Source organism: Heloderma suspectum, chromosome 1 (assembly GCF_057233095.1).
Source record: "Heloderma suspectum isolate Gila_16-S chromosome 1, 16-S_ref, whole genome shotgun sequence".
Lineage (NCBI taxonomy): Eukaryota > Metazoa > Chordata > Lepidosauria > Squamata > Helodermatidae > Heloderma > Heloderma suspectum.
Genome location: NC_139458.1, coordinates 297,342,773 through 297,368,444, shown reverse-complemented (window position 1 = coordinate 297,368,444; position 25,672 = coordinate 297,342,773). Strand labels below are relative to the sequence as shown.

General features: G+C 45.1%; 1 protein-coding gene across 3 annotated transcripts in view; it reads right to left on the bottom strand.

Annotated features, from left to right (window-relative positions):
- RIMS1 (regulating synaptic membrane exocytosis 1) overlaps nucleotides 1-25,672 on the bottom strand; it is a 379,415-nt gene that overhangs the window by 162,627 nt on the left and 191,116 nt on the right. For all 3 annotated transcript variants that reach the window (XM_084826895.1, XM_084826894.1, XM_084826897.1), the window contains 2 exons: nucleotides 5,896-5,963; nucleotides 23-133 (listed from right to left, as the gene is read on the bottom strand). In XM_084826895.1, coding sequence (XP_084683021.1) covers nucleotides 23-133; nucleotides 5,896-5,963 — 179 coding nt within the window. The remainder of the gene's footprint in view (nucleotides 1-22; nucleotides 134-5,895; nucleotides 5,964-25,672) is intronic.

Here is a 25,672-nt window from a genome sequence, read left to right as displayed (position 1 = left end):
GCATAATCTCCACAGTACTTACTTTGAGTCCCAACAATGCACCTGAGTCTTTTGGCATAGTTGTTCTCTTGTTGAGAATAACACGACCAATTAAGCGATCTCCCTCTTTAGATGGCTGCCACGTGACAGGATGCTATTAGAAATGAATAAATAAATAATGGCAAATGAATGAAGTGGAGATCTCTTCTTGTTTTATTCATACATATTAAGGTTGTGAAACAACTGCATTATGGCAGAAAAACATTCAACCCACTTTTTGGAATCAACCACCTTAAAAACACTCTTTTTATTATAGAATCATAGAATAGTAGGGTTGGAAGGGGCCTGTAAGACCATCGAGTCCAACCCCCTGCTCAATGCAGGAATCCAGGTCAGAGCATCCCTGATAGATGGCTGTCCAGCTTCATCTTGAATGCCTCCAGCATGGGAGAGCCCACGACCTCCCTAGGTAACTGGTTCCATTGTCATATTGCTCTAACAGTCAGGAGGTTTCTCCTGATGTTCAGCCAGAATCTGAAACTTGAGCACATTATTCCGTGTCCTGCATTCTGGGATGATCGAGAAGGGAAGATCCTGGCCTTCCTTTCTGTGACAACCTTTCAAGTACTTGAAGAGCGCTATCATATCTCCCCAGTCTTCTCTTCTCAAGGCTAAACATGCCCAGTTCTTTCAGTCTCTCTTCAAAGGGCTTTGTTTCGAGTCCCCTGATCATCTTTGTTGCCCTCCTCTGAAAACCAATCCAGCTTGTCTGCATCCTTCTTAAAGTGTGGTGCCCAGAACTGGACACAGTACTCCAGATGAGGCCTAACCGGTGCTGAGTAGAGGGGAACTAGTGCTTCCTGAGATTTGGAAGCTATGCTTCTATGAATGCAGCCCAAAAGAGCATTTGCCTTTTTTGCAGCCGCATTGTTGGTGTCAAGGGCTCCTTGGCAGCCTCTTTCAGTCTAATCCAGTAGCCAAGTCCAGACACAGACAAAGGGATTCTTTTCAAAGCTTTATTCCTCTTTTACAATTTAACAACTCTACTGTTAGCAACTAGCTATGAGCAACAGAGTACCTATGCCCTAAGTTGGAACAGTTGGTCCCTATTTGAAGGAGAATCACTGGCTGATCCTGAACTTATGGGCTAGGATAAAACTCCCCTTTTCCCTTAGATCCTCTGGGCACAACCGTTGTTTGCGCACCAACCGGGCACTATGCCTCCTTTCCAAGCCCTCCATTTGGCGCCGCTCCCTGCGTCGGCATCGCGCGTCCAGCAAGTCTTCTTCCTGCGCCCTCTCACTCCCGGGACTGCTATCTATGCTAGGAATGCCGGTGGGAGGAATCTCTGCCAGCTGTTGGCCCTGGGAAGGATGAGCGCGCTCCTCTCCCAGGAGCGGCTGCTCTACCTCAGAATCAGAACTACTCTGGGCTCAATGTCCACCCTGACAGTTGGCTCATATTCAGCTTGTGATCGACAACAATTCCAAGATCCTTCTTGCTTGTAGTGTTGTTGAGCCAAGTATCCCCCATCTTGTAACTGTGCATTTGGTTTCTTTTTCCTAGGTGCAGAACTTGGCATTTATCCCTACTAAATGTCATTCTGTTGTTTTCTGCCCAGCGCTCCAGTCTATCAAAATCACTTTGAATTTTGTTTCTGTCTTCCAAGGTATTAGCTATCCTGCCCAATTTTGTGTCAACTGCCGATTTGATCAGCATTCCCTGCACCTCCTCCTCCAAGTCATTAATAAAAATGTTGAAAAGCACTTGGCCCAGGACTGAGCCCTGTGGTACTCCGCTCGTTACCTCTGCCCAGTTTGAGAAGATCCCATTGATAAGCACTCTTTTGAGTCCGATTCTGTAGACAACTGTGGATCCACCGGATCGTTGGTTCATTTAGCCCACATAGAGCTAGTTTGCTCATCAGGATATCATGGGGCACTTTGTCGAAAGCTTTGCTGAAGTCAAGGTATATTATGTCCACAGCATTCCCACAGTCCACAAGGGAGGTTACTTGATCAAAAAATGAGATCAGAGTTGTCTGGTAGGATTTGTTTTTGACAAATCCATGGTGGCTTCAAGTAATCACTGCATTGTTTTCAAGGTGATTACAGATGGATTGCTTTATCATCTGTTCCAGAATTTTCCCAGGGATTGATGTCAGACTGACTGGTCTGTAGTTCCCGGGTTCCTCCTTTTTACCCTTTCTGAAGATAGGGACAACATTAGCCCTCCTCCAGTCATCTGGCACTTCCCCCGTCCTCCATGATTGCTCAAAGATAATAGACAGTGGTTCTGAGAGTTCTTCTGCCAGTTCCTTTATTCCTCTAGGACGCAGTTCATCTGGCTCTGGAGATTTGAACTCATTCAAAGTAATTAGGTGTTCCTTGACCATATGCCTATCGATCTCAAGCTGCAATCCTGCCCCTTCAGCCTGCACTTCGCCTTTGCCAGGGGGGTCATAGACCCTCTTTTGGGAGAAGACTGAGCCAAAGTAGGAATTGAGCACTTCTGCCTTTTCTTTGTCATCTGTTATCATTTTGCCATCCTTCTTTAATAGTTGAACCAGCATTTCTTTCCTCTGTCTTTTACTATGCACATAGCTGAAGAAAGCCTTTTTGATGCTTTTAGCATCCCTCGCTAACCTCAGCTCATTCTCAGCTTTAGCCTTCCTGACGCCATCCCTGCAATTCTGTGCTACCTGCCTGTACTCTTCCTTTGTTGCTTGTCCTATATTCCACTTCCTATATGTGTGCTTTTTTGTTTTCAGTTCATCTCTAAGCTTTTTGTGAAGCCACATTGGCTTCTTCTGTTGTCTTCCACCTTTTTTTCTTGTTGGAATTGTTTGTAATTGTGCCTTGAGAATTTCCTTTTTTAAAAACTCCCACCCATCTTGGACTCCTTAGAGCTACTTGCCATGGGACCTTACTGATCATTGTTCTGGATTTATTAAAATCGGCTTTCCTAAAATCCAGGGTCCGCATTTGGCTACACTCGGCTTTTACTTCCTTTAGAACCAGGAACTCAAGTATAACATGGCCGCTTTCCCCCAGAGGTCCTGTAACTGCTACTTTATCCACTAAGTCATCTCTGGTGATTAGGATCAAGTCAAGGATAGCTGATCCTCTAGTTCCTTCCTCTACTTCTTGTAGAAGGAAGTTATCCCCACCACATAAGCTAGGAATTTCCTGGAGGGGCCATGTTTTGCAGAATTTGTCTCCCAACAAGTATCGGGGAAATTGAAGTCCCCCATTACTACTACATCATGCTTCCTTGAAACATTGGCTATTTGCTTTTCAAAAGTTTCATCCTCGTCTTTTCCTTGATGGGGTGGTCGGTAGTAGACTCTGACCACCACGTTCCTTTTATTCTTTGCTCCATTTATTTTAAGCCAGATACTCTCGACGGGGTTACCAAGCTCATCCTCCTGTATTTCTGTGCAGAGATATGTGTTCTTAACATATAGTGCAACCCCACCTCCCTTTCTGTTCCTCCTGTTCTTTTTGAACAAGTTATATCCTTCAGTTGCTGTATTCCAGTCATGAGGGTCATGTGGTAAAGGTATTGGGTCTCTCTCTCTCTCTCTCTCTTGAGAGAGAGAGATTTTGGTTACTTATATTGGTTATTTAAATTGCTTGTTTTCTCCAGTATAAAAATCACATCCTTACCTTGCATTATGTCTAGTACAGAAAATATTAATGCAGACTGCACAACTTATAACCTACTAAGTAGAATGAAGCCCACCAGCCATAGAGTGTGGACAACCAAGGGCTCAGTAAGCCTCATTTTTGGATGCATGCCTGGAACCACAAAGATGGGAATTGTCCAGCACTTAGCAGGAACACATACGGTTGGTAGGCTGCATTCAGCTTGATAGGTCGCACATTGTACAGCCTACTAAGAGGACCCTAGGGGTGTGCATCTCATGGTTATTTTGTTTTTGAAACCTATTAAAGTTAATTAATTTTAATGTGTCAGTGTATTTGAAGGCTGCAGTAACAACTTCAGCCACTGGGGCAGACCTCCCTAACCAGCATATAGCTTTGCAGTCAATACAGTTTGAAGCCAAGGGAGATTAATAACCTGAGGGGCAGAGCTATACGTTTGCCCCTTCCCCCCTGCTGTGGGGGAGCCTCCCCTCAGGGGCGCATCTCGCAGGGGCCTTGCCTCAGGGGGCCAGCAGCTGTGGCTTCACTCAGACAGGACAGGCACAATGTGTCCAACTCTGACAGTTGTGTAAGTTGCTTGAAGGCTTTGCTGTCTCAAACGAAAGGCTATTCTAATCTGTGCTACATTTTTTCTACATTTTCCCATGTTCATTACAACGTATTGTATTGATTTGTGGATATGTTCACTATACCAAACAGGCTGGATCTTGAGTTTGCTTCCATCGGCAGGAGCATCCTGTGAGCTGAGTCCTGTTCAAGCAACACTCCCACTGGAAGGGGGGTTAACTTATGCTGATTCCCCCTCCCCCCCTGCAGCCCCTTGTGCCTCCCAAAAGTCTGCTCCAGAGTGTTGGGGAGATTCTGCAGGGGAACAGAGAATCTGCGAAAACTCCCTTTCTACCAGCAGAAGGCTTCTGGATCTAAAGTAGAGATGGATGGATGCCACTGCGTCTGCACTCAGCTGGTGCTCCAGCCGCCACTGCTGTTGCCGCTCACCCAGGCAAGCTGGGCCGTGCCGGCCCCTGGAGGGCTCAGCAACCCTTCTGCTTGCATCTGGGCCTGGCTCATGCCCAGATGTCTTTCTTCCACCTGTCCTCCTTTGCAGCCTTTGTAAGGCTATTGTTGCACATAACAGTGGCTCTAAAGGGCCATTTCCGCAACAACAGACTTACAAAAAACAAGAGCCCCTATCTTGCAATAAAATGGAGGCTGCTAAGGAGGATGACCAAGGAAGGACATGTGGGAGCAGATGGGCCGGGTAAGTCCTCCTGCCTCACCAGTGCCGCTACCACCACAGTAGCCAGGATGGGGGAAGGAGGAGAAGGGAGCACCACCCACCTCTCCTCTTTCCCCCATCCCGGCTACCACAGTGGCATCGGTGGGGAAAGAGGAGAAGGAAGCCTCTCTTGTCATCGTCCTGCCCACCAGTGTTTCTGCCACCACAGTAGCCAAGCTGGGAGGGGGAGAAGGAAGCAGCTCTGAGGTGTTCAGCAGCCAGGTCCATCAGCGCCCCACAGCTCGGAGAGCAGGGTCTGGGAAGCCGAGTGCAGGAGTGCCCGCTGGCCTCCTGGACTCAGCTGGGCGCCCGCAACAACCCTAATCTAAAGCTTTCTGTGAAGAAAAAGAGTCCTTCTGTGAACGGAAGGCACACATAAGATCTGAACTCATAGGTTTTATTTTGGTTTGTACTTCTATACTATAGTTTTAAACGTTTACATTTTATATTGTATTTTATGATGTATTTTGTGGTTTTAATTGTGGAGAACTGCCCAGACAGCTTCAGCTATTGGGCTATATAGAAATGTAATAAATAAATAAATCTAAGCCACAGTGCACAATTCCTTATCATTAAATATATATTTTGCAAATGATTTTACTTTTGCAATGGAATGTTTTTAAAGGAATTTTTCTAGCAGTTGAAGGTATTAATAAAATGCTAGTATACATAATGCAATGAATATGAACTTGAGCACGCTCCGGGAGAGAGCGCAGGACAGGAAGGCCTGGCGTGCTATGGTCCATGGGGTCACGAAGAGTCGGACACGACTGAATGACTGAACAACAACAAGTATAAATAATCAAGATCTCATTTTATTATGTGGATTAAAAGGAGAAAAGCAATTATGTCACAGTCCTTTTGTATTAGCATATTGAGAAGTATCAGAACTAAATCAGTTACCATAAGGACAATAAAATAACCAACATTTATCTGAATACTTTAATTTAAATCAGGTTGCATATTGCTTACCGAGCTAATTGGGGATGTCTCCCTACTGTGCCATGTGGCAGGATCCAGCCAGTAATAATCCAAGTCACCTGAAAGATATATGAATGGAAATAAATGTGTAATCTTTCACACTAAGCTTTTTTAAGCAAATGCATTAACTGTATCATGAATTGGATCACATTCAGTGTTTGAGTTTAGAAATAATAATATATACAGTTCTCTGTTCAGGTCCAGCTCCTGCATGAGGGTCCCCATTGGCTGAGTTTATGGTTTGCTAATATGCTTTCTGGAGAGAAACTAATATTTAGTGTTTCAGGGTGCTAATGTTTCTAGCACACACATCTATATAGCGCAATACAGCCCTTTCAGACTTGTAGCAGCTCTACTGGATTTCTGGCAGTCTTTTCTACCTGTTATCCAAGGTCCTTTTAACTGGAAGTGCCTAGGATTGAGACTTGGACCTTCTGTATGAAATGCAAAGTGCTGTAAATGCATGCTATGAGCACTCAAGTATGTGTATTCTACAACTCCCGATTGCCATACATTTGGAGCACACTGGCTTTGGTGTCCCCATAAGGCCTTCTCAGTATTTGTGGTCATAAATTCAGAGGTTGGAAGTAGATTAAAGTTAGTTGCATTTATCTTTATATGATCAGTAATGGCATTCCCACTGGAATAGCAAAGTGGCACAGGCAAGCACAATGCCAACAGCCTCTGTTCCACCAACAGAAGTAGAAAGAATGTGTGGCCCAGTGTTTTTAACATCCTTGGGATATCCAAACATGTCTGTGCTTGATAACAACTTTGCGCCTAACTACAGATCAGTAGGCCAGGGGTGGAAGACTGGTGGCCCTCCAAATATTGTTGGACTGCAACTGCCGTCATCTCTCACCATTGGTTATGCTGACTAGGGTTGATTGCAGGGCACCAGGTTAGGGAAAGCTGACCCACTGTAACTAAGCCTACGTACATGTCACTGAAATACTTAGAAACATATCATAGAATAGTAGGGCTGGAAGGGGCCTATAAGACCATCAAGTCCAACCCCATTAGATATTCTCCCCATCTTTATCCACCCTTCCCTTTCCTCTGTTTTTTCCCTTGTGTCTGTTTTTAGATTGTAAATTCCTTCAAGTAGGGGCTGTCCCCTCATTCTTTGTAAAGTTCCATGTACTTAGATAGCATCATCATCCATACCATCCCTTTGATGGAAAAAAATGAGAGCTCTTCTAGTAAAAATTATACTGAGAATCACAGTTACTAGTGCACATTGCAGAAATTAATCTCATAAATAATCAGTTTGTTGGATAAGTAATACTTGATGGCAACCTCGTTACTCTCTTATGTCATTTGAGTATGTACGTCTGTAAACACTGAGTCAAAGGAAAATAGCATCCCTAAATTACCATACTTGTTGGGAAAATGTCCACTTTGTTCCAGTGAAACTACTACAAATACTTCTCCTATTTTTACTATTACTATTTTTTATGCCCTATTCAAGTGTTCTGAACCTGAATAGGACAAATATGTGAGAGGGAGTGCTCCAGTGTCACCCCGCTCCTGCATCACGTTCGTCACCCTCTGCTCATGGAGGGTAGTTGTCTGGAGAGGCTCCTGTATCTGTGGAAGTTCTCCACACAAGCCAGAATACTGATCTTCCAGCATTCTTGCCCATGTTTAGAGCCCCCACGGATAGAGGAAGCTCCCCTCCTCAGACAGTCGCCCTCCATGGGTAGAGGGCAACAAATGTGACGAAGCACAAGGGCAGGGCTGAAGTGTGCTCTCTCCTTGCATGTTTGCCCTACTGAGGTTCAGAACACCTGAATAGGGCTTGAAAGTATCAACAATCATGGAGACAGGCATCTTCCAAAAGTCAATGCTTCTGTAAACCCCCCCAAAAGCGCTTCGGCTATGAGGTGGTATAGAAATGTAATAAATAATTATATATATGTATGTATGTATTTCCAAAAAGCTCTTGACAAAGTCCCCCACATGGGCTACTAAGTAGGCAGTCATAGGGTAAAAGGATGGGCCCTCTTATGGACAAATAATTGGTTAAAGAATAGGAAGCAGAAGATAGGGGTAAAAGGCTGCTTATTACCAGTGATAGCTAAATGGAATCTCCAGGTTCAGAGGCTGATGGTATTTCCTGAATACCAGTTGCTGGGAGACAAGTAGCAGAGGAGGGATCTTACTTTCAGGACCAGTTTATGAGTTTCCCAGAAATATCCGGTTGGCCACATAATGCTGGACTGGATGGACTCTTGGGGTCAAGCTACACACTACGTTAATAGCCTAGCGATGATTTTCTTTTACTGTAAGTGTGTTCAGCCCTGATTCAGATTGGGACCATAGTGCACTGGGAGGGGAGGATTCAACTCCCACCAACACCATTTCCCCCCCAAATCCCACCCCCTGGGGAAAGACGGCTCAAATGGGGGAGGTGCCACCATAACTGTGGTCACGAGCAGGGGGAGGTATGGCGTTGGGGGATTAACAGGCCAGCCGAGGAGAAGAGGGGCTAGACACCTTACAGCTGTCCCCTCTTCTGGTTCTTCCCCCAACCTGATGGTTCCTGGCAGCCTTACCAGTCTGCCCTCGGGTCTGGTGGTGCTGCTGCTGAATGCCAGGTCAGCCCAAAATAAGACCTCCCTCATCCATGATTTGATTGTGGATGAGGGGGCTGACCTGGCATGTATTACTGAGACCTGGGTGGGGGAACTGGGAGGGGTCACTCTCTCCCAGCTGTGCCCTCCTGGGTACTCGGTGCAGCACCAACACCGACTTGAGGGTCGGGGAGGGGGGGTTGCCGTGGTCTATAGGAATTCAATCTCCCTCTCCAGGCTTCCTGCTCATTCGAGTGCAGATCTTGAGTGTTTGTACCTTGTGTTGGGTACCCGGGACAGATTAGGGATTCTGTTGGTGTACCGCCCACCCCGCTGCCCATCAGACTCCCTGCCTGAGCTGATGGAGGTGGTCTCGGACTTGGTGTTGAGGACCCCCAGGATGATGGTCCTGGGGGATCTCAACTTCCATGCCGAGGCCGCTGTATCCGGGGCGGCTCAGGACTTCATGGCCGCCATGACAACCATGGGGCTGTACCAACATGTCATCGGCCCAACGCATATAAAAGGACACACGCTTGATCTGGTTTTCTCAACTGGGCAGGTGGATGGTGATCTGAAAGTGGAGGAATTAACATCTGTCCCTTTGTCATGGTCAGATCACTTCCTGCTGAGGTTTAGACTTCTGGCGGCCTTTCCCCTCTGCAAGGGTGGGGGACCTATTAAAATGGTCCGCCCCCGGAGATTAATGGATTCCGATGGATTCCAGAGGGCTCTGGGGGATTTTCCTGCTGGTATGGCTGGTGCTCCTGTCGAAGCCCAGGTCGCTCTGTGGAATGCAGAGATGACTCGGACGGTTGACACGATCGCGCCCAAGCGCCCTCTCCCTCTGAGCAGAGCCCGGCCAGCTCCTTGGTATACACCTGAGCTGAGGGCAATGAAGCAAGAGCGGAGATGGCTAGAACGCAGGTGGAGGAAAACTTGTGCTGAGTCTGACCGAACACAGGTAAGAGCCCACTATTGAGCCTACTCTGTGGCGGTGAGGGTGGCAAAGAGGCAGTTCTTTTCCACCAGCATTGCATCTCCTCAGTGTCGTCCAGCGGAGCTTTTCCGAGTGGTTCACGGCCTGTTACATTCTGGGCCAGGGAGAGAGACGGTGGAAACCTCGGTAGCACGCTGTGACAAGTTTGCGTGGCACTTTGAGGATAAAGTCCCTCAGATTCGTCATGAATTGGACACCACCATTAATGCAGTTCCATTGGTAGAGGCGTTCAGAGCACCGTCTGGTCCAGTTTTATTGGATGAGTTTCAGTTACTGAGGCCTGAGGATGCAGACAAGGTGCTTGGCCAAGTCCGATCGACCACTTGTGTGCTTGACCCTTGCCCTTCATGGCTTATTAAATCAAACAAGGAGGGGTTGTCTGGCTGGGTCCAGGAGGTTGTAAATTCCTCCTTGAGAGAGGGAGTGGTGCCTGCCGCTTTAAAAGAGACGGTAATTAGACCACTCCTGAAAAAGCCTAACCTGGACCCAGAGGATGTTAACAATTATAGGCCAGTGGCCAACATCCCCTTCCTGGGCAAGGTGCTTGAGCGGGTGGTTGTAGGACAGCTCCAGGCACTGTTGAATGAAATGGATTATCTAGATCCATTTCAATCGGGCTTCAGACCTGGTTTTGGAATGGAAACTGCCTTGGTCGCCCTGTGGGATGACCTCTGCCGGGAGAGGGACAGGGGGAGTGCGACACTGTTGATTGTCCTGGACCTCTCAGCGGCTTTCGATACTATCGACCATGGTATCCTTCTGGATAGGTTGTCTGGGTTGGGAGTTGGAGGCACTGCACTACAGTGGTTCCGCTCCTACTTGGATGGCCGATTCCAGAAGGTGGTGCTGGGAGATTATTGCTCTGTGCCATGGCAATTGTGCTATGTGGTTCCACAGGGCTCTATTTTATCCCCCATGCTGTTTAACATCTACATGAAACTGCTGGGGGAGGTTATCTGGAGGTGTGGGCTGAGGTGCCATCAATATGCGGATGACACCCAGCTCTACCTCTCTTTCTCATCAAAACCAGGTGAGGCAGTGGCTGTTCTGAACCAGTGCCTGGGCACGGTAATGGACTGGATGCGGGCCAATAAACTGAAACTCAATCCAGACAAGACGGAGGTACTGTTAGTGGGTGGTTCGTCTGCCCGGCTAGGTGATATTCAACCTGTTCTGGAGGGGGTTGCACTCCCCCTAAAGGATCAGGTTCGTAGTTTGGGGGTGCTCTTGGATCCAGAACTGTCACTTGAGGCACAGGTGAACTCAGTGGCACAGAGCACTTTTTATCAGCTTAGGCTGGTATACCAACTATGCCCTTATCTGGACAGAGATAGCCTAGCTACAGTTATCCATGCTCTGATAACTTCTCGTCTGGATTACTGCAATGCGTTATACGTGGGGCTGCCTTTGAAAACGGTCCGGAAACTTCAGCTGGTCCAAAATAGGGCAGCAAGATCGTTAACAGGGACTGGCCTGCGAGCTCATATTACGCCAGTACTTTTCCAGCTGCACTGGCTGCCAGTCCATTTCTGGGCCCGATTCAAAGTGCTGGTGTTAACATTTAAAGCCCTTAACAGCTTGGGGCCAGGTTACCTGAAGGATCGCCTCCTCCCATATGTGCCTGCCTGGACCTTAAGATCATCCTCAGCGGCCCTTCTCCGTGAGCCCTTGCCAAAGGAAGTGAGGCGGGTGGCTACTAGGAGGAGGGCTTTTTCTGTTGTGGCACCCCAGCTCTGGAATGAGCTCCCTAGTGAGGTTCGCCTGGCGCCTACATTGTACTCCTTTCGGCGCCAGGTGAAGACCTTTTTATTTTCCCAGGCATTTTAGCATTTTAGCTTTCTAAATTTTTATCTTTGCTATTTTAAATCTGTATTTTAAACTCCTGTACTGCTGCTAGGTTTTATTGTGGTTGTATTGTTATATTGTGGTTTTAATGTTCTATATATTTTAAATTGTTTTATTGTGTGTTGTTTGGTTTTAATTTTTGTGAACCACCCAGAGAGCTTCGGCTATTGGGCGGTATAGAAATGAAATGAAATAAATAATAAATAAATAAATAAATGATGCCAGTGCCAAAGGAGGCTTAAAAAAAATACCCAGGGGGGGATCCTCCCCTCCTGGTGCACAGTGGCCCTAATCTGAATTAGGACCATACACATGTACTTTAGAGTAATAAAAAAAAAGGGGGAGAGATTGTCCTCAGTTATACTCAGCTATGCAATTAATGTAACATGTAGTTTGATTTTTGGTCTAATGCAGCTGGGCTCATAAGATGTTTAAACCCTAAAGAGTTGTTTACTCATCATTGCCAGTTCCAGAAACTTGACCCATTTAAATGCCAAGATGTTAAGACTTTTCTTTTTAGACAGGTGTTTAATTTTGAAGCGTTCCTGGTAATGGATCAGTACTGTATGTTTTTACAATGCCTGCTAGTTGTGTTAGATTGGAGATGGATATATTTTACTTATTATTGTATTGCTTTAAATTGTATTTTAAGTGTGATTGTTCTATGCTTTGAGAATCGGTATAACCTGAAAAGCAGATTATACATCCTCTAAAGTAAAAAAATAAATAAAAGCCTATACTGCATCCCTGGTATTCCTGGCAGTAGATGAAGAAGGTGGCAAGAATGCCTGAGGGTGTTACCACAGCAGGACCTAGTTCACATGAGTGATTCATGGGCTTCCCCCTTACATGTACTTTGGGGGAAGGAAGATGAAAGCTGTCTCAGTTGGTTACACTGACATGAAGCAACTCACCCTTCATGTTGTTCTGCCTATGAAAGGTGAGTTACATGTTAAGAAAAAACACATGCTACAGCCCTCCTTTGAAACAGATGTCAAGACTGAATGCTCCCTTATCTTTTAAAAAACAAACAAACACGTACACATAGAAAAATAGCCTGTCAACGAAATGGCTTGGCTAAAACCTTTCTCCCTGACAGCCTAGCTTTCCATTTTGCGAACACTGCTGTGCCCCTCTCCCTTCTTTGTCTTGAATTAAAACTATTTAAGCTGATGTTGCACAAAACACCCATACACTCATTCATCGTAGGCACCCTGCTAATTTTATACAGGGTTGTTGCTGACCTTGCAGAATCCTGACCAAAATCACCTCCTCTTTTTGACATGCTAGATTGTTGGGGAGTGCATATGTGTACAGCTGCGCAAAGTCAGCAAAATCCCCGATGCAGGTCCAGTGTCACCATACGGCATACTTCGGCAGCTTCTGGGGCCCATGCGTCCAGCAGATCCCACCTGTGCTGATGCCCTGCCTGCTCCCCGCTCCCCCACTGTGGACACACTAATAGGGGCCCCCCAGCTCTGTTTACTGGTAGCGCCACAGGGGGGGCCATCAACAACATTATATGGAGGGACCACTCACGTCTGTCGCTGGCCCCTGCCTCAAAGGATAAAGTCTGTATATAGAGAAGAAACTAAAGTATGGGTGGAACTGTGAGGAAACAAAGTACAACGAAGAGCACTGGAGCAGATATACCCTCAGACACAAGTTCCTCTCTCTGCGGAGCAAGCAATGTATTTATCTCATCTTTATCAGCCCAATCTTATTTCAAACATCTTAAATAAGGTCGCTAAGTGGTAATGGTACTTTAGCAATAATATTCAAGAAAGTGTTCTCCACCGTATTGTCAAACACCCCACATACACGCATGCGCGCGCACGTGCACACGCACCTACTTTATCTTTCACATAATTATTTGTATGGCAAATATGGTATTGTCAGTGTGCTAATCAAAGTGGGTTTGACTAGAATTTGCTATATGCCCTTGGCTTCATGGCATTCAGCTGCTCTGTAAGGTGCCAAGTAACAAATGTATCAATGCATAAAACAGAAAGGTGATGCTTTCCATTGAACACACAGAATTAAAAAAGATTTTCCAATATCATACTACATGATAATATGCAATCTATATATTACAATTTTAATGAAGGCTATGAAATTTACTAACCACAGCACGACTCAGGAGATGCAGGGCACATCAACTCTCTTCTGCCAAACAGATTAGCTAAAAATAATATATCTGAATGATTATATGTTCCCTGACCATCAAAAGCTCTGTAATCTTTACTTATTCCATTCTGTAACATGCAATATTATTTATAGATAAACAAGATTTACACTGATCCAGAAACACACTAACAGCCAGGTCATTCTTCTAATTCTAAAAAACACACATTTATGGTTGAAAAGTCATACCAGAAAAATCAAATGTCATTTTTGTTTTAAAATGCAGATAAAAATGAAGTCTAGGATAAATATTCTGAAACATTCAAGAGCAAAATGACTCTGTGCTTTTCATTCAAAAAGCAACTATGCTTTGTACTTCATCACAAGATGAGACCTTTTCAAAACCCAAACTTACTGGTAATAATATTTTACAGACATCCACAGCCTCTCATTCCAATAGTAACACTAGTTTACCTGTCCCTGAATGCAACGTATGTAGAAGAAACTGAAGGAAACCAGCAAACATAGCAGAATCCACTCAGAGAGCCTTAATAAGCAGAACCAGCTCCGGTTGCTGAATTCCAGCCTGCGACTGTAGCAAACCCGTAACCGCAAGGGGGGGAGGGGAACCACCCAAAAAACAAATCTGTACAAAGCAGGTCTATAAGAAAAATCACTGTAGTCCTCGTCTCCTGAATCTACACCAAATTATTCTGCAATGTCAAATATTCTACAACAGTGACACTAAACAAGGCCATAGGAGCCCCTGCCATCAATATAAATCTCTGCAGTGTAGAGAGAGCATTGATTACTGCATTCATCTCTACATGTTCAGTGCAATGCTAAAGAGCCTCTCAGCCTACGGAGAATCTTTAATGGATTTAGGAGACTCAAATTAACTGTCTCATGAAGCCAGATGCAAAAAAACACTGTTTCCTCCCCAAGGAGACTGGAAAATAAATGTTTTCTCTGCTGGCAGTTGACACAGAGCAATACAATGCAGAAGCACGGAGATCAACGTAATCAATAATAACGCCGCAGCCATTCTTTCTGTTTAGTTTAGTTAGACTGAATTTTGCTGGGCCATTTAAACATGGGCACTGTGCAAAATAAAATCTGAGCACCATTAATTCATAGGAAGTTACCACAAAGTTTTGTGAACTACGTTAGAAGGAAGACAACCCTCTCCTGGTGAAGGGTCTCCCTCAGGCTGGCTGATCCAAAGGCAAGACCTGCAAAATCTGGACCAGGCTAAAGGCATGTGTTGGCTGGATGCACCTCCAAGCTGCTAGCCAAGGCAGGCCTTGGGCAACTACGAAAGGGCACAGCCAATATGCTGCTCCTTGGGAACTCTGGAGGCATTTGTGTGTGTGCAGAGAAAAAGGGAGCTGTTAGAGGTTCAAGGAGGCTTTCGCCTCTTGCCCTTGTTACTTTGTCTGATTGACCTACCCCTCTCTAGCCCTGCCAAGTCCCACACCACACCACAGAAGCAAGCAGTGGTTGAGATAGCATAGCATAGAATAATTATTGTACTCTTATGAATCCCATTTCTCTGCCCATTTGAGCTTCCCGCTCTTGTTCTCTAGCTTATCCATCCACCCTTGGCCCTGTATTTACCCTCTGCTTTCTTCTAGTCTAGTCTTCTAGACTTGGCCTAGTCTCCAACACCACAGCACCCATCCACCCTTTCTTCCCCAATTATATCTATCTCCCTTAATGGCCTCCCCCATTCCATTTTCCTGTTGCCACTAATCCAACCAGGGAGCAGTTGCCCTCCATGACCTCCATCTAGTTCCTTACTGTCACTGAAACCTGACCACCCCACTCCACCCCACCCACCCAATACTACACTGAACCCTAACTGAGCTTCAATCTATTCTGAAAAGGAGTCACTTCCTGTCTCTGACCTCTCTGCTGAGGAATTTTCTTTTCTGTCAGACCATGACCTTTTCTCTTCAAGCACTGCTTCCTTCCTTCTCCAACCACTCTGCACCTCACTCCTTCCAGGACCTTCAATCTATCAATGCTGTAGACTTTCTCAGAAGTGTTGTCATGCTCCACCCCACCCCAAACTCTGTCGTATCTGTTCACTCCTCAGATGGCAGTTTCCACTTTTGTGTTTTGACTCATCTGACCCAATGAACCACTTGCCTCCATAATCCCGGGCCCTTTCTATTCAATACCCATGCTCTTTAAGCATATTTTCATCAACAAAAAGATTGAAATGCTTGGCTGAATTCACACTCTCCTCTTTCATCTCCCTGGCCAAACAGCATGACTGTGCAATTCTCATTCACCCTATCTTCCCTACCTTTGATACTCTCCTAACCCCTATACATTTGGTGCCCTTTCTCCCTTTTCACCCAAGACCTGACCACCTCCTTTAATGTCAAAATTGAAAGTGACTGTCACAATCTCTCTGCCCCACCTTTTCCCTTCCCCTTCTCTCCCTCTGTCCTGTCCTCCTTCTCCCCAATATCCATGGATAAAATGGCCATACTCTTGTATTCCTCCTTCATGGATCACTGTCTTGTTGTGGCGAAGGGGCTTGTGTAAGTCAGTGAAGCCATAAGCTATGCCGTGCAGGGCCACCCAAGACGGACAGGTCATGGAGGAGAGTTCTGACAAAATGTGGTCCACTGGAGAAGGAAATGGCAACCCACTCCAGTATTCTTGCCAAGAAAACCCCATGGAACGTATCACAAGGCTAAAAGATATGACGCCGGAAGATCAGCCCCTCAGGTTGGAAGGTGTCCAATATACTACTGGGGAAGAGCAGAGGGTATTTCCAAGTAGCGCTAGAAAGAGTGAAGCGGCTGGGCCAAAGCCGAAAGGACACTCAGCTGTGGATGTGCCTGGTGGTGAAAAGAAAATCCGATGCTGTAAAGAACAATATTGTTTAGGAACCTGGAATGTAAGGTCAATGAATCAAGGTAAGCTGGAGGTGGTCAAACATGAGATGGCAAGATTGAACATCGACATCTTGGGAATCAGTGAACTAAAATGGACAAGCATGGGAAAATTTAATTCAGGTGACCATTATATCTAGTACTGTGGGCAAGAATCCCTTAGAAGAAATGGAGTAGCACTCATAGCCAATAAAAGGGTGGGAAAAGCAGTACTGGGGTACAATCTCAAAAACGACAGAATGATCTCAGTACAAATCCAAGGCAAACCATTCAACATCACAGTAATTCAAGTCTATGCCCCAACCACTGAGGCCGAAGAAGCTGAGATTGATTGGTTCTAAGAAGACCTACAACACCTTCTAGAACTAACAGCAAAAAAAGATGTCCTTTTCATCACAGGGGATTGGAATGCTAAAGTAGGAAGTCAAGAAATAACCAGAATAACAGGCAAGCATGGCCTTGGTGTACAAAATTAAGCAGGACAAAGGCTAATAGAGTTTTGCCAAGAGAACACGCTGATCATAGCAAACACTCTTTTCCAACAGCACAAGAGGAAAGATCTTAATGTCTCTGATAGCCATGATAGTGCGGTCACTGAACTTGAGCTGGACATCCTCGAGAGTGAAGTCAAGTGGGCCTTAGGAAGCATTACTAACAACAAAGCTAGCGGAGATGACAGTATTCCAGCTGAGCTATTTAAAATCCTAAAAGATGATGCTGTTAAAGTGCTGCACTCAATATGCCAACAAATTTGGAACACTCAACAGTGGCCACAAGACTGGAAAAGGTCAGTTTACATTCCAATTCCAAAGAAGGGCAATGCCAAAGAGTGTTCAAACAACCATACAATTGTGCTCATTTCACATGCCAGCAAGGTTATGTTCAAAATCCTACAAGCTAGGCTTCAGCAGTATGTGATCCGAGAACTACCGGAAGTACAAGCTGGGTTTCGAAGGGGCAGAAGAACTAGAGATCAAATCGCCAACATTCACTGGATCATGGAGAAAGCAAGAGAATTCCAGAAAAGTGTCTATTTCTGCTTCATTGACTATGCTCAAGCCTTTGATTGTGTGGATCACAACAAACTCTGGCAAATTCTTAAAGAGATGGGAGTATCAGACAGTCAGGAGCACCCTAGCGGCCTCTTTCAGTACATTCCAATAGCCAACTCAAGACACAGATGAAAGGATTCTTTTTAAGGCTTTAATCCTTTTACAACTTAATGACTGTTTCAGATGCTAATCACCAGCGACTAAGCAATGAACAGCGGAGTAGCCTATGCTCCGGGTAGGCAGTTGGTCCCCATTTGAAGAAGCATCACTTGAAGACCTTGAACTTATGGGCTACGGAGAGATCCTCCCTCTTTCCCTTGGGTCCACGGGACGCGGCCGTTGCTTGCGTGCCAAAGGGGTGCTAAGCCTCCTTTCCGCGCCCTCCATGGCTCGTCACTTCCTGCGTCTGTGCCGAGCGCCTAGCAAGCCCCCCTCCCACACTCTCTCATTGCCCGTGTCACTATCTATATCAGGAATGCTGGCAGGAGGAATCTCTGCCAGCTGCTGTGCCTGTCAGGGATGAGCTTGCTCCTCTCCCACGGATTGCTGATCCTCCTCAGAATCAGAACTGCTCTGGGGTTCTATCGGCTCAGGTTCCACCCTGACACAGACCACCTTATCTGTCCCCTGAGAAACCTGTATGAGGGCCAAGAACCAACAGTAAGAACCAGACATGGAACAACCGATTGGTTCAAAATTGGGAAAGGAGTACGACAAGGCTGCATATTGTCGCTCTGCTTATTTAATTTATATGCAGAGTACATCATGAGAAATGCATGAATCACAGGTCGGAATTAAGATTGCCGGGAGAATTATCAACAACCTCCAATATGCAGACGATAGCACCCTAATGGCAGAAAGTGAAGAAGATCTAAAGAGCCTCTTGTTGAGGGTGAAAGAGGAGAGTGCAAAAGCTGGTTTGAAACTCAACATTAAAAAAACTAAGATCATGGCATCTGGCCCCACCACTTTCTGGCATATAGAAGGGGATGAAATGGAAGCAGTGACAGATTTTATTTTCTTGGGCTCCAAGATCACCGCAGACGGTGACTGTAGCCATGAAATTAAAAGACGCTTGCTCCTTGAGAGGAAAGCTATGGCAAACCTAGACAGCACAGTAAGAAGCAGAGACATCACCTTGCTGACAAAGGTCTGTATAATCAAAGCTATGGTTTTCCCAGTAGTAATGCATGGCTGTGAGAGCTGGACTACAAGGAAGGTTGGGCGCCGAAGAATTGATGCTTTCGAACGGTGGTGCTGGAGAAGACTCTTACGAGTCCCCTGGACTGCAACAAACTCAAATCAGTCATTCCTAAAGGAAATCAACCCTGAGCGCTCACTGGAAGGACAGATACTGAAGCCGAAGCTCAAATATTTTGGCCACCTAATGTGAAGAGAAAAGTCACTGGAAAAGACCCTGATGCTAGGAAAGATTGAAGGCAAAAGGAGAACAGGATGGCAGAGGATGAGATGGCTAAATAGCATCACCGATGCAATGAATATGAACTTGAGCACACTCTGGGAGAGAATGGAGGACAGGAAGGCCTGGTGTGCTATGGTCCATGGGGTCATGAAGAGTCGGACTCGACTTAACGACTGAACAACAGCAACAACTCTTGTATTCATCTGCCCCTATCATGTGCCCCCCTTAAACACTGTCTTCTGCTTACTTTTGACTGTCTACTTAGCCAGCCCTACCAATAAGCAGAGTAAGGCAGCCCCCTCAAGTGGCAGATGGTGGGAAAGGGCAGCAGCACCCCACTGTTTCCCTTGAGTCCCCTAAGCTAGCCTGCCCTGCTCCCCCTAAGTTAGCCTGCTGCTCCCAGGAATAGTGGATGAAGCTGTCCTGTTACCAGTGTTGAAGTAAGAGTCAACTGCCATCCAGTTGGATTCTATATGTGAAATCAGAGCTGTGTGCAGATAGCCTCTCAAAATTCTCCACCTTATTTGTGAGCAGAGAAATCTGGGAGATAATTTCACCGAATTTCTCCAGGGGAAGGAGAAATTATCAACAGTTTCTCACAGGTAGGGCTCCCCACTAGCAGGGCTTGTATTATTTATTTATTTATTTATTGCATTTATACCCCGCCTTTTTCCCTCTTGCAAGGAACCCAAGGCAGCTTACATTATCCTCCTCCTCTCCATTTTATCCTCACAACAACAACCCTGTGAGGTGGGTTGGGCTGAGAGTCTGTGACTGGCCCAAAGTCACCCAGTGAGCTTCCATGTCTGAGTGGGGACTAGAACCCGGATCTCCCGGCTCCCTGATGCAGGGAAAGATTGAAGGCAAAAGGAGAAGGGGACGGCAGAGGATGAGATGGCTAGATAGCATCACCGATCCAATGAATATGAACCTGAGCACGCTCCGGGAGAGAGCGGAGGACAGGAAGGCCAGGCGTGCTATGGTCCATGGGGTCACGAAGAGTCGGACACGACTGAACGACTGAACAACAACAAGTATTGTAGTGCTTACTGATCTTTTTTCAAAAACAGACAACCCCAATAAAATAATCAAGGGTAATAATTGTATTATTCATAATTATTATTTGTTAACTTGTGTTTTTCTGTTATGCAACTCCAAATTATTCAAACGCGGACCTGGGGAAATCACATCAACAGGAGGGAGGGGAGGACAGGGCAGGTGGCTGAACTGACTGTCTTAGGTCAACTTTCATTTCACAGCAGCGCTTTTATTCTTCTTTTAACCTCATCTGCCCCTACAGAAAACAAATGGCAGATTTTATATATTTAATACTTCTCTAATGTTGTGACACAACCTTATCCTTACCATAATTTTCGAGGCTAAGCTATGATTAGACTTGTGACGGCACAGATAAAAGAAATCCAGACAATAGGGATTTATTAATATTTATTAATAGGGGTTCATATTTTTATTTGTTCACATAAAGCATGCAGGAAAGAGATGTGCACAAGGCTCTATACGTACCTAAAGACTTTTGAAGCTATCAAGGATGTTGTTTTCGTTAATTAAAGGCACACTGCGTTTCACTGCAAAGAGCGGCTCTCAAAATTGTCACACACAAGTGCCAGGAAATTAATGTTTGCTGGATTCAGCATTTGAACCTTTGGTCTGCTGCCTCTCGCCCTGCTCTGGTAGCAGGCTGGGGGTAATTACGCGGTGGTGCTCCCAGGCTCTGGGACTCCCTTGCAAAAGAGGCTACGCTGGCTCCCTCTCTGCTGTCCTTCAGTTGGCAGGCAAAGACATTTTTATTCAAGCAGCCCTTTGGCATGGAAGCTGTTCTGTTGCTGAAGCAGGTTCTATTGGGCTGGCTACTGTTTTGTGTTTTTCTTAATTTGTATTGTTGTGTTTCTTAATTGTGTTTCAAATTTATCTGGTTTTATGACTGTTTTAATTAAGTTCATTTTACTCTTGGTTTTAGTACTAACCACCTTGAGCACCAATTTTTGGGGTGGAAAGGCAGGGTATAAAAATAAATCAATCATTCGAATAATATGCACTACTGTTGCAGCCAGTACTTTTGCTGAGTCAAATGTAGGAATGATACAACTGTACTATGGGTGAATCCCATGGTGAATCCCATGAAATGGATTCCACAGGTAGCCATCCCGCATCTCATCCAGTGTTTCCTACTGAATTCTCAACAATGGTCTGAAGGTGAATTTGTGTCAACTGATAAATGGGGATATGAAAACAACTGTGGTCCTATAATTTACAGATTAACACATAATACACTATGACTGAGATCAACTTTTTTTTAAAAAAACTTCCATATTATTCCAATCAGATTTTTTGATTCATATTATTTAACTCATAACGAAGTATGAGCTTACTAAGAAGGAAGCTAATATGAATGTAGTGGAGGGAGCAATTCCATGGCCACTAGTCAGCCGCTCAATGGCCATAGGATATGTGGTTTTCCAGGAACCAACCTCGGGGCCTGCACTCTAAGGTCAGTTCCTGGAGAACCAACCTTCCCCCCCTCCCACCCCCAGGCAGCGTGGAACGGCCTCGCTCTCCGTGCTTGGAAGAGGAGCACACAGCAACCAAAACGGGGTGTTCCAGGAAGTGTTCCAGGGCAAGGAAGGCAGAAATGCCAGTACGACACATTCTTTGTGTCATCTGGCAGCCTCCTCCCCCTCTCCGCCTTCCCACAGCTAGACAGCACAGGGAACAATCCCCTCTGTGCTTCTCCTGCCTTGCATTGGATAGGTGGTCGCCTCCGGGTTCAGAGGTGGCTGCCTATCCCCATAGGACTGCGCTCTAAGTTAGTATATAAGTTGATACAAAACAACCCCTTTCATAATGGTGAGGGCATTCTCCCAGTGTGACTTCCCTTACAGTGAACTTGCAAATTCATAGCCATGGATGTGAGTGCATTGTACTTGCATATAAATGGTCAGAAGAATTTAAAACCACTGTTAGAAATTACGCATCAAATATGTCTCTAGCCTGATAAAGATTTTATGAAATTTGGCAATCAACTAGCAGATGTTTCTGGAACTGCAGATAAAATATTCAGTAGCTAGCTAAAGAAAATATTTGTGGGAAATGACAGCTCAAACTTATACTACACAGACTCCATCTAGTGGTTAATTTAGCATAATATTTAGCAAAATGATATGGATTAAATTTAGTTAACTTCTCCCTATTGTGGTTGTAAAGATGCACAGTTTCAATAACTTGCTTCTTTTCCAACACACGTTGCATAAAGGGAGTACTGTTTCTTTCACTCATTCATAAAACAAAAAAAAATAAAAATATGCATACTATGAAAGAAAATTACACATCTGGATCAAATATTAGTGTCAACTATAAAACCATCACATTAAAATACTGTATCAAATCAAGCATTAAAGCAAATTTCAGTCTTAGCCTTGATTCTGTATGCACCTCTCTGCATATGAAACTATGGGAAAATAGGCTGTCTGCTTGTTCTCCTGGGTCGATTCAGCTATGGACTGGTTCAGACTTAACACTAAACCAGGAATCATGGTTTAAAATAAACTCTTAGTTTGTTAAACAAGCCAGATTCACAGCCCACAATGAGAAGTTAAGCTTGTTTGGCAAAGAGTTTATTTGAAACAACAATTCCTGGCTATTACATAATGACAAGCCAGGAATCAGGGAAAGTTAAATTGAATCGTGGTTTATATCTGCTCCTGGCTGTGCAGGAAAAGAGAAGGGGAGGAGAGGGAGAGCATTTGAGCCCAAGGCTTTGCTTGGATTTGCAAAGAGTTGTGCACATGATGCTAAATCATGGTTTAGTGCTACTTGCAGACTAGGCTACGGTGAGGAAATATACGTCTCTGTTATACATGCATCAATTCATTTTAAAGATGTAGAACACTTTGCAATTTCTTGATTTCCTTTTAAAATACTACTTTCCTTAGTTCAAGAATTGTTGAGAATAACTATTAATGTTCCAACTAGCTTTTCCACAAGATCAATTAGTCCATGCTCCAACCACATGGATGGAAGCAGACTGCTAAGTTTCCCTTCCCCGCTGAAATCAGCCAAGCTCATATAGATGCGGTAGGGAGTTTTTCATAACAGCCAATGACCAAACAATTATGAGGCAATTTTAGATAATTCATGTGATACAACTAGTTATTTCAAGTGCTTATTTAAACAGAGAAAGCAAGTCCATGGCTAGAAATATGGACCTTTTACATTTGCTTCATATGGTGGGGTAACATTAGCTGTCTAATTTGGTGGGTAGCATTAACTGCCCCATCCATGTGTGTTATGTTTTATAGATGACATGGGCCATGTTTCCCCGACAACGGAAGGAGAAGCAAATGAAAGAGTACTGGATTTTTTAAAAGGAATCAACTTTGCTGTGCTTTGGTCCATGCAGGGCTCCATAAGCAAGTGCTCTGCACCAGTAAAAATCACTTCACAGAACATACTTCTGGGTGGGGGTGGGGGGGCTGGACTGAATGTCGTCTGACTAACAGGTGCTGCTCAACCAATGAGAGATACTTCCCCCTCCCCCTTTCTCCTTTCAGGAGCAAGCCTCATTGAACACAAAGGGAGTTACTTCTGAAGATACACTAATGGGTTTGTGCAAGGATGGGAAACACACAGGAAACACCCCTTAACAGGGGTCAAGGTGAAAGGCACACCCCTGGGCAGCGCTAGCATACCCGAGGTAAATGTGGGGGTTGGGGCACACAGTAACTATACTGAGGAGAACGTGATTTAAGGAAAAGAATCGGACTTTAAGCAGTTTTAGGAAATCCAGGTTTTCCATGATAAACTCCAGGATGGCTGCTGGATGGCAACGACATCATGTATCCCTAACGACCTCCACATGCAGCCAGTTTGGAGTAAATCACTCGTGGAAACAGGCCCATAATCATGGTTTACAAAGGCACAAAAATGTAAAGACAAAAATACACATAAAAGATGCGTACTTGAAGATTTATAGCTGGAAAACCAATCCTAAAGATATCTTGCCATTTTCTAGAAAACATTGGTATCAACAAGCAGTAATATGGAATTACTGACTTACCCTGATAAACAGAATGCTGCAGGCCTATCAGGAGAAATCAAGTAGGGGCGCCAACAGAGCTGAACACTCCTACTTGGGTTCTGCAAGCAAAATTGGAATGGGAAACCCCACCTCCAGCACCCATCCTTCCCCTATTCAGCTCAGGCACTACCCCCAGCAGCCTGTACTGGTTCCCAAGGGAGTAAAGCTGTCCTTAGTGGGGGCAAGAAGGCAGCAGCAGCTCTGGCAGGGCAGCAGGTCCTTGATGGATGGGAGAGACCTGCTTAGCGTCTTGTTCCTTCCCCCACACTTCTTTCAAAACCAAAGGAGATGCTTAGGTCATATGGGCTGATCTACAACTCCCATCAACCCTGGCAAAAATGGGAGTTGTCATTAAACCACCATACCAGGTAGGTGCTGCTGCCACCTGCCTGGCTTGCAAGGTAAGCTTTCCAACTGGAAGGAACAGGGGAGATGAGGTCAAAGAAAAGGAAGGAACTGAACATGCAGATGAGAGAGAACTAGACCCCCTTCAGCAGCCTAATAAATCACTGAACCCCCTCCAAGACATATTAATGTTCATTTGGGCCACACAGGCACCCACACTTTTGGGGAGTACCCTGGTGATCATCCATCCTTAGACCCTTCTTCCTCACTTCAGCTTCCTTCTCTGTTCCATTGATAGAAAGTGGCCTTCTTGGTTGGCTCTCTCTTCTCACCACTCCAACCCATGGAAAGATGGAACAGCCAGTATGTCCAAATGATGCTATGCAGTACACAGAGCCAGCTGCCATTTCCTCTCTCCAGGCCATGCTGGAGTCAAATATTATTTTCCATCTACCCCACCTTCCCTTCCATCAGTTCTAGAGGTGGACAATTTGTGGCCCTCCAGATGTTTTGACCTACAATTCCCATCATCCCTCAGCATTGGCTATGCTGGCTAGAACTAATGGGAATTGTAGGCCAAAACATCTGGAGGACCACATGTTGCCCACGCCTGAGTTACACCATTGTCACAAACCTTTCTAGCCTACTGGAGATGCAGATAAAGTATGGTTAGTCTACATACCCCCATCAAGAAACTCATTTGCAGGCCTCTCCTAAACCTAGGACCTTGATTGATTGATTGATTGATTGATTGATTTGATTTGTACCCCACCTTTCTACAAATAAAAATTGGCATTTGAGGTGGCTTACAATCATAAAGGGTCAGGGGGGAAGGTAAACATTGAAAATGCATTGTTTCAGCCCACCCCACAATATGGGGAGAAAATGAAGGAGAGAAACAATGAATCTCTGGCACATTGCCTCCTTCCTTCGCTCCCCAAGTCAGCTCCAGGTTGGGGGAGATGCAATGTGTTCCCCCCACCCACCCACAAACACACACACATGCCGCACACAGTAACCTACTTTCTTTTCCTTTGAAGTGTTCCGAACATGACAGAGTGTGACAAAGACAGAGAACTTGGAGAACTAGCTATTTTATACAGCTAGATAACAGTTTATCTCACTTAATCTGTTCTGCTACAGGCTTAATTTTTCTGCCTGAGGAACTGACGAAAAGAACAGATTTGACACACTTATGACATGACCTAAACCAGGTTACACCACTGAATTTAGATACTTTATGAAGACCTGCAGCAATTACGCAGCATCAGTAAATACTGCATAGTTCTGGTTCGCACATTTCATAGCTCTTCTCTGTTCTAAACTCATTGATCAAAGGACAATCACAAGTTGATACTAGCATGTTACAGTTGTTTAATATAATATATACAAAATGACA